Source organism: Eufriesea mexicana, unplaced genomic scaffold (genome assembly GCF_001483705.2).
Source record: "Eufriesea mexicana isolate 0111107269 unplaced genomic scaffold, ASM148370v2 scaffold654, whole genome shotgun sequence".
Lineage (NCBI taxonomy): Eukaryota > Metazoa > Arthropoda > Insecta > Hymenoptera > Apidae > Eufriesea > Eufriesea mexicana.
Genome location: NW_016908877.1, coordinates 339,686 through 349,389, shown reverse-complemented (window position 1 = coordinate 349,389; position 9,704 = coordinate 339,686). Strand labels below are relative to the sequence as shown.

Below are 9,704 nucleotides of genomic sequence, written 5' to 3'. Positions count from 1 at the left end.
GCAATATCTGTTTAAATGATATTTAAATGAAGAGGGATTAAGGTAAGTAAGGGGAGGAATTGCAAGTAAGGGAAGGTAAGTACAAGGTAAGTATGAGGTAAGTAAAATTATTAAAATGTACTGCAAAGTAGAAAAAGTATTGTCTAGAGAATTGTTGGAGATGATGTAAAATCATTGACGATCGAGAATTCAATGTCAATAACGACCGGGGTTCGATTCCCGTTCCATATTTGTAATTTTTTCAATTTATTTTTTATTTTGCACTCATTTTTCGACTATGAAAACATTGTAAATACACAATTATAAATAAAGTTTCTTAATAAAAAAATTTATTAAAATTTATTCTTTACGCTTCCTTATGCTAGTATATATTTATTACAAAATAATAATATTATGTAAGAAAAATACTTTTCTATAGCAATCTTGTTTATTACAGGAAATACAAAACCTATCGCTCACGTATGTATTAATTATTAAATTAAACATTCTATAAGAATGTTGCCTATAATTTCAACTTTGTTGTGCAGCTAGAAATCTTCATTTAATTAATTACAAAAACGTGGAAATTTATTAATTTTCTACCGACGTATTGATTTCTAGTATCTAGTTCGAATAAAAATTTTACCGCCTGTGATCAGCGCCATCTATGATTTTAGCTCATTTGCTCGGAAAAGTGATAGGAATATAGAATAGGCAAGGAGGTCGTGGAAGAGCTCGTCACGTGACAGACAAGGACAGAGAGTTGAGAGAAAAGGATAGAATGGCTCCGGCAGTGAAAAATTATTAATTACACAATTTCTGTAATTAATTTATGAACTTTTATAATTTCATTGCAAAGCTGGAACTTCAGGCTACATTCTTATATAATATTCGTAAAGAATTTAACTCTAACTTGTTAATTATTAATTTTTGTTTCATGGCGTTTATGATTTCGTAACGGCGACCATCACGATCTTCCGTGAAAATATTTAATACTCACCGAGACTAGAAACAAAATGTGAACAAAAGTAATATGAGAAGATTCGCAAGAACATTGTCCTTATAATGAATGCATAAAGTTTCATAAATTAATTGCGTAAAGGATAGTAATTAATGAAAAATCAATGGCGTCTTCGACAATCTTCGACAATAATTCAAACACTGCGCAAAATAATTATTAATAATTAATTAATTAGGAACAAATTCCTATCGAATAATATATGTGAAAGTTCTTGAAGGATCTGGCTTTACGATGCAATTATAAAAGTTCATAAATTAATCACAGATATTGAGTAATTAGTGAATTTTCCACTGCCGATTTGGTTTATCAAAATATATTCGGAGCATATAACCAGAGTTAGTAAACTGACATCAGAGCCATCTATGATTTTAGACTCGAAGCTCGGGTTCCGCAACGCGAACATGGATGGCTCTGATGTCAGTTTACTAACTCTGGTTATGTGCTCCGAATATATTTTGATAAATCAAATCGGCAGTGGAAAATTCACTAATTACTCAATATCTGTGATTAATTTATAAACTTTTATAATTGCATCGTAAAGCCAGAGCCTTCAAGAACTTTCACATATATTATTTGATAGAAATTTGTCCCTAATTAATTAACTATTAATAATTGTTCTGCGCAGTGTTTGAATTATTGTCGAAGATTGTCGAAGACGCCATTGACTTTTCATTAATTACTATCCTTTACGCAATTAATTTATGAAACTTTATGCACTCATTATAAAGAAAACATTCTTGCGAATCTTCTCATATCACTTTTGTTCACATTTTGTTTCTAGTTTCGGTGAGTATTAAATATTTTCATGGAAGATGGTGATGGTCGTCGTTACGAAATCATAGACGCCATCAAACAAAAATTAATAACTAACAATTTAGAGTTAAATTCTTTACGAATATTATATAAGAATGCAGCCTGAAGTTCCAGCTTTGCAATGAAATTATAAAAGTTCATAAATTAATTACAGAAATTGAGTAATTAATAATTTTTCACAGCCGGAGCCATTCTATCCTTTTCTATCAATTCTCTGTCCTTGTCTGTCACGTGACGAGCTCTTCCACGACCTCCTTGCCTATTCTATATTCCTATCACTTTTCCGAGCAAATGAGCTAAAATCATAGATGGCGCTGATCGCAGGCGGTAAAATTTTTATTTAATTATAGGCAACATTCTTATAGAATGTTTAATTTAATAATTAATACTTACATGTCCAACAGGTTTTGTATTTCCTGTAATAAACAAGATTGCTATAGAAAAGTATTTTTCTTACATAATATTATTATTTTGTAATAAATATATACTAGCATAAGGAAGCGTAAAGAATAAATTTTTTTATTAAGAAACTTTATTTATAATTGTGTATTTACAATGTTTTCATAGGCGAAAAATGAGTACAAAATAAAAAATAAATTGAAAAAAGTAGAAATATGGAACGGGAATTGAACCCCGGTCCTCCGGTATAGTAATTCTAGAGCCTGGACGTTACGCTAGAGCGTAATAGAAAGGAAGTTGGGAATACATGTATAAACAGTAAGTAACAAAACTTTAATCGCAAATATCTCAATAACTATTGAATAGCTACGGCTATAATGATATATTTTCTGAAACTGCAGGACGACATCTGCAAACCTGCAAGGTTTCAACTAAATCGGCGACCCGAAGGATTTTCACTCTCCTTGTGAGACTTTTCGTTCTATATCAAACTGCATGCGATATATTAAAGTATGCCAGCAGGATTTAAAGAAATTATATGTTAATATAAAGTAACAAAAAATAAAAGATCTCTGAATATTTATCTATAAAGGTACGCAAGTTACTATATCACTTATTCAAAAAATTCTGCAACTATTATACTTGTCATTTCCACGTATTATCTGCTATAAGAATTTAACACATTACGTACGAGTGACGAGATATCTCGTTTTCAGGTTTCTTCGACTCAATCGATGATTTACGGAATTAAAAATAGATTTTCTTGTTACGTTACCAGGGTAACGAAGTCTCGCGTATTCTCTGAACAAATCGTTAACGAAAAAAGTACCAAATGCGAATTAAAGAAGTGCATATATGCATCGTGTAAAGTCGTATAATATCCAAATTAAAAAAAAATAATTTTCTTTTTCAGATCTCCTTCGAATATTCATCCACAAAGAAACGCAAGTTACTATATTATTTATTTAAAAAATTCTACAACCATTATACTTGAAATTTTCGCGTATTTTCTGCTACAAGAATTTAATACTCTGAATACATTATTGTATCAAAATAAAAAAAAATAATTTTCTTTTTCACATCTCCTTCGAATATCCATCTACAAAGAAACGCAAGTCACTATATTATTTATTTAAAAAATTCTGCAACCACTATACTTGAAATTTTCGCGTATTATCTACTATAAAAATTTAATACTTAAAATACATTATTGTATCAAAATAAAAAAAAATAATTTTCTTTTTCAGATCGCCGAATATCCACCTACAAAGATACGTAAGTTACTATATTCTTATCTCTATATTAAGTTACTATATATATTATTTATTCAAAAAATTCTGCAATCATTATACCTGAAATTCTCGCGTATGATCTGCTATGACAAACCCATTTCACATGGTGAGAATTCTCGGAGTACCACACACGTGCATACATCGAAATACATTCTGCTCGATTCCTGGGAGCCACGTGTGGCCGAAGTGTACCAGATACGAAATTACAGCAGCGAAAATTAAACACGGTCACGAGTAAGTACATTACAATTCATTCTGCCGGATGAACAAAAAGTCCCTCCACGATTATTACTCTCCACGGCTCACGTGGACCGTCATCCTCAATCACAAAACCCCATTTATCCCTCTTATTAAATTTTCTCTCGACTACCTCAGAATTACCTCCATCCTTCATCTCTCTCGATGGGGAAAAAGAAACGACAATTGCGACGGAGTACAGCGGTAATTAGACGAGCGGTTTAACTCACTTCAGCCTTTCCTCGGCACCCTTCATGGCAGTGTTCAAATCCTCCTCCCACTGTTTCTCCTTCCTCTCCCTCTCCTGCCTCTCCATTTCGCGTTCCCGATTGTACACCCGGTATTCCGGGATGAATGCTAATCTCCTGAGATCGCTGCTCGGCCCGGCACCTTCCGCGAGTCCGATCCCCACGTCCTCCGGGGGATGATCGACTTTCAGGGACCTGTATGGCACGACAAAAGAAATCCAGAGTCCAGTCCTTCTTCGAGCGAGAAATTATGGATATTATGGAATATAGAAATTATGGATCGTTTTACTAACCCAGCGAATTTTTATCCACATTTTTCCCAGTTAAATAAGAATTTTATCTATATCATCCCTTATTTAATTAACCCCTTAACGACCAAGTCCGTGTCAACGCGGTTCGGGTTTTACGTCAAATTTTCTTCATCCGTGTCAACGCGGGCTCACTTAATCCACCGGATTAATACGTAAAACAGCGCGTGCTTTTGTATCTTCTAAAATATTAATTTCTTTGCAATTTTGGTTACGAAATTGAGGAATCGACTTCCTCGTAATTTTGACAGAAAAGGTTCGGGAATTTTCGGGGACAGTTACCCCAAAGCGATACGATTCTCAAAGGAATACTGTCTGGTGTGTTAATACTCGACAGGGTTGTCAGAAATTTGAATAATTGTTTAATAAATTAGAAAGAATTTTTTACAGGGGAAATTTCTTTGCAATTTTGTGACCAAAATTGAGGAGTCAACTTTTTCGTAATTTAGACAGAAATAATTCTGGAATTTTCGGTGTTATTTATCCCAAATTGATTCGATTTTTAAAGAAATACTCGACGAGGTTGCCGGAAATTTGACTAATTGTTTAATAAATTAGAAAGAATTTTTTACAGGGGAAATTTCTTTGCAATTTTGGTTACAAAATTGAGGAGTCAACTTTTTCGTAATTTAGACAGAAAAAATTCTGGAATTTTCGGGGTTATTTATCTCAAAGTGACTCGATTCTTAAAGAAATACAATTTTCTAGGCAAGCAGGTACTCAAGTACAGTCTGTTGTGTTAATACTCGACAGGGTTACCAGGAATTTGTCTAATTGTTTAATAAATTTCTTTGCAATTTTGGTCACGAAATTGAGGAGTTGACTTTTTCGTAATTTCGACAGAAAATATTCGGGAATTTTCAGGGTTATTTATCCCAAATTGATTCGATTTTTAAAGAAATACTCGACGAGGTTGCCAGAAACTTGACTAATTGTTTAATAAATTAGGAAGAATTTTTTACAAGGGAAATTTTTTTGCAATCTTGGTAACAAAATTGAGGAGTCGACTTCCCCGCAATTTCGACAGGAAAAATTCGGGATTATTTATCCCAAAGTGATACGATTCTTAAAAAACTACAATTTTCTAAGCAAGCAAGTACTCCATTGCAGTTTGTTGTTTTAATACTCGACAAGGTTGTCAGAAATTTGATAAATTGTTTAATAAATTAGGAAAAATTCTTTCCAGAGGAAATTTCTTTGCAATTTTGGTCACGAAATTGAGGAATCAACTTTTTCTTAATTTAGACAGAAAAAATTCTGGAATTTTCGGGGTTATTTATCCCAAAGTGACTCGATTCTTAAAGAACTACAATTTTCTAGGCAAGCAGGTAATCAAGTACAGTCTGTTGTGTTAATACTCGACAGGGTTACCAGAAATTTGTCTAATTGTTCAATAAATTTCTTTGCAATTTTGGTCACGAAATTGAGGAGTCGACTTTTTCGTAATTTCGACAGAAAATATTCTGGAATTTTCGGGATATTTACCCCAAATTGATTCGATTCTTAAAGAAATAGAATTTTCTAGGCAAGCAGGTACTCAAGTAGAGTCTGTTGTGTTAATACTCGACAGGGTTACCAGAAATTTGCCTAATTGTTTAATAAATTAGAAAGAATTTTTTACAGGTGAAATTTCGAAGCGTGTTGCAAAGGGCTTTCAATAAAACGGGGAATACCGGGACGAAGCAATAGCTTCTGTTTGATCAATATCCCCGCCATCAATTTCCCTTGGACGACAGGCAAGATCACACGACGTCGATTGGAATTCAGCAATTAACTTCTTCTCCAGCTGTAATCCGCTCACCTTTGCTTCGCCAGACGCTTCTTTTTCTTGTGCAACGGCTTCGTCTCGATGATCATCTCCTCCAGTTCGAACGTCGGATCGCAGTTCAGGTGATCCTTCGGAGGCGTGAAAGGCGGCTTGATTTGCTTGTTCAACACTTTGTCGAAGTCGAGTTCCCTCATCGCGTTCACTTGCTTCAGCTCCTTCAGCGTCGATATCCGCGCGCCTGGCGCCACGGTTAATAGCCTGTCCAGAAGCTCGCGTATCATCGAACTCCAGCCAGAGGGTGTCGGTTTCTCCTTCTGAACAATGTTTCTTTAATTCAGCCTCCCCAATCCTTCTCGATTAATTTCAAATTTGCCACAGCAGTTTACGTTCCTCCTCGAAAAAATCTGAGCTTCGATATTTTTAATAAACTTATTAAATGTAGCGGGATGTTGTTATTACCTACGTGGGCAGAATTTATGATAGTGCTAGTGTTATGGTAGTGCCAGTGTCGGAAAATGGATCGTAGAAGAGAGGAAGCTGAGTGACGGGAATAGGAGGCATTCACGTTAAAGGGAGACCGTACGAAAACATTTTATCGACAATTTTACCTGCAGGATCTGCAAAGCCTCTCTGTATGACGTAGTGGAGCAGAGAGGATAAGGGCGCTCGCCTGCGAGGGTTTCCCAAGCAAGAATTCCAAGGCTCCACCAATCCACAGCGAACGAGTAGCCCAGGACGCCATATTCCTCGCAAGAGCACATGTAAATTTCCGGAGCTGTATCAGAAGAGAGTTCAAAGGAATTTCGATGAAACGTCGAGACACCGAGTAAACCAGTTCACCTTTTATTTCGAATTTTTATCAAAATTTTCCGAATTTTCGCGTTAATTGGAAGACACAGAAAGCGACACTTAAAAGAGATTCTACTGTCTCTATTCGCAAATTTGCAAATGAATGTGGTTTAAATTTATTTAACCCTTTGCACTGGATGACTTTTTCGTTACAGGAAAATGGTAATTCGAAGACTTTCTGTCATAGAGTCGACGATATTTTTAAAATGGTAAATGAGAAATCATGTGCAAATTAAGACGTAGAATTATTTTTCTCCGACATTGCACGTATCGTTAGGTAATTTTAAATTTGATGTATTAATTAACGTCGATCTTTAGAATCTGATTAAACGGCGACTGAGAGTCACCTCTTGAGTGCAAAGGGTTAAATTTATTTAAATTCGCGGATTCCATTCGTTGCTTGTCGAAAATTTCTCGTGACATTTGTTAAGATATTACAGTATCATTACCTTCATCGGCAACCGGTTAATTATACGTGGATTCGTTCAATCGCAATCGGTCGATCATTATTAATTTCTCGAATAAAATTATTTATCGCCGCATTTTACGCGCAATTAACCGAAGCAACGTACCGAACAGGACGTAATTAATTCATACCTATGTACGGTTTTGTTCCTGACATCGACGTGGCCAATTCACCATTCTCCAGTACCGTAGCAATGTTGAAATCCGTCACGTGCGCGTGTCCTAAGCAGAACATAAGCCTGTAATCGCATGACATGTATCTAAGAGGGAACGCTTAGGTGATTCGATTATTTTCTCGTCATCCTCGAGCTATCCGCCATTGTTCACCCTGTTTCATTCCCTAGTATTATACCACGGATAATACCGCGAGTTTGATTAATCGTCAGCTGGCGATCGTTAGCGATCAGCATCTGTCACGTGACGCAAACGATGTCATATGCATGGCTTCGGTCAGCGCCGAGGGTCGAATATCCCGCAACCCTCCATGACTGATGGCCACCATGGAATTTCTGCGTTACCCGAGTGTTCCATTCGCGGGAAGAAACGCGGAATTCAGCCGACCAGTGGGAAATATCGACCAAAGTGTACACACGTGTGTAGCCAATCGTCAATATGCTCTTGGCTTTAATTTACTTCGTATCAATTTCGCGATAATTACGTTCCTCTTCCTTTCTCTTTTCTAATTACACGTTAATATCACGATCACGAATAGATTCGTTCTTTAATTTCGATGGAATTAAAATATAGACGACATTGCGCGAATTTCCCTATTATTTTAATCTAACGTACTATTTGCACGAAGATATACACGTGTAAATAAATGGTAGTCGATGGTAATTTTTAATTTATTTCGCCCGAATTTCGCGACAATTCCGCTTTCGTTTTATTTATCGAGCAATGGTGCCACGATTAAAAATTGTTTCAGATTTCTCGCGAGACGAAGGAAGCATCGGCCTCGAGGGTTAATTTCGTCGGGAAGTGGGGAAAAAATGGCCGACACCGCGCGAAATTCCCTATTATTCTAATCTAACGTACCATTTGCACGAAGGTATACAGGTGTAAATGGTAGCCGATGGTAATTTTTAATTTATTTCGCACGAATTTCGCGATAATTCCTCTTTCATTATATACTCTTTCTTTCGTTTTATTTATTAATAGTGCCACGATTAAAAATTATTCCAGGTTTCTCGCGAGATAAAGGAAGCATCGGCCTCGAGGGTTAGTTTCGTCGGGAATTGGGGAAAAAATGGTCGACACCGCGCGAATTTCCCTATTATTCTAATCTAACGTACCATTTGCACGAAGGTATACAGGTGTAAATGGTAGTCGATGGTAATTTTTAATTTATTTCGCACGAATTTCGCGATAATTCCTCTTTCATTATATACTCTTTCTTTCGTTTTATTTATTAATAGTGCCACGATTAAAAATTGTTCCAGGTTTCTCGCGAGATAAAGGAAGCATCGGCCTCGAGGGTTAGTTTCGTCGGGAATTGGGGAAAAAATGGCCGACACCGCGCGAATTGCCCTATTATTCTAATCTAACGTACCATTTGCACGAAGGTATACAGGTGTAAATGGTAGTCGATGGAAATTTTTAATTTATTTCGCACGAATTTCGCGATAATTCCTCTTTCATTATATACTCTTTCTTTCGTTTTATTTATTAATAGTGCCACGATTAAAAATTGTTCCAGGTTTCTCGCGAGATAAAGGAAGCATCGGCCTCGAGGGTTAGTTTCGTCGGGAATTGGGGAAAAAATGGCCGACACCGCGCGAATTGCCCTATTATTCTAATCTAACGTACCATTTGCACGAAGGTATACAGGTGTAAATGGTAGTCGATGGAAATTTTTAATTTATTTCGCACGAATTTCGCGATAATTCCTCTTTCATTATATACTCTTTCTTTCGTTTTATTTATTAATAGTGCCACGATTAAAAATTGTTCCAGGTTTCTCGCGAGATAAAGGAAGCATCGGCCTCGAGGGTTAGTTTCGTCGGGAATTGGGGAAAAAATGGCATAGGTAAATTTCACGGCTGGACGGATAAATAAAATGGAGATCCTCCGATGGAGTTACCACTGGGTCCGCGCTCTTTCGTAATTTCCAGGGAATTTTTAAAAGCCTGGCACATCGACGCGTCCATCGGTCGATGAAAGGGTTAAAAGGTAGAGTCATCGCTCAGCACACGTAGAAAACGCTTTCACGGACAATGGGGCGGGAATGGGGCGATGAAACTGGCGAGATGAAACGCGAACGGAGACACCCAGGTAATTTTAAATGATGCAGAAGCAATTCCGTGACACAAACAGCTGTCAGGTGAA

The 9,704-nt window shown here is 36.3% G+C and overlaps 1 protein-coding gene across 1 annotated transcript in view; it reads right to left on the bottom strand.

Moving 5' to 3' along the window:
* Window positions 1–9,704, bottom strand: part of LOC108546484 (serine/threonine-protein kinase 32A) — a 40,942-nt gene that overhangs the window by 12,682 nt on the left and 18,556 nt on the right. Inside the window, exons 6-9 of the mRNA XM_017898568.1 lie at window positions 7,512–7,601; window positions 6,674–6,840; window positions 6,099–6,379; window positions 3,972–4,184 (exon numbers count right to left, since the gene is read on the bottom strand). Of these exons, the coding sequence (XP_017754057.1) occupies window positions 3,972–4,184; window positions 6,099–6,379; window positions 6,674–6,840; window positions 7,512–7,601 (751 nt within the window). The remainder of the gene's footprint in view (window positions 1–3,971; window positions 4,185–6,098; window positions 6,380–6,673; window positions 6,841–7,511; window positions 7,602–9,704) is intronic.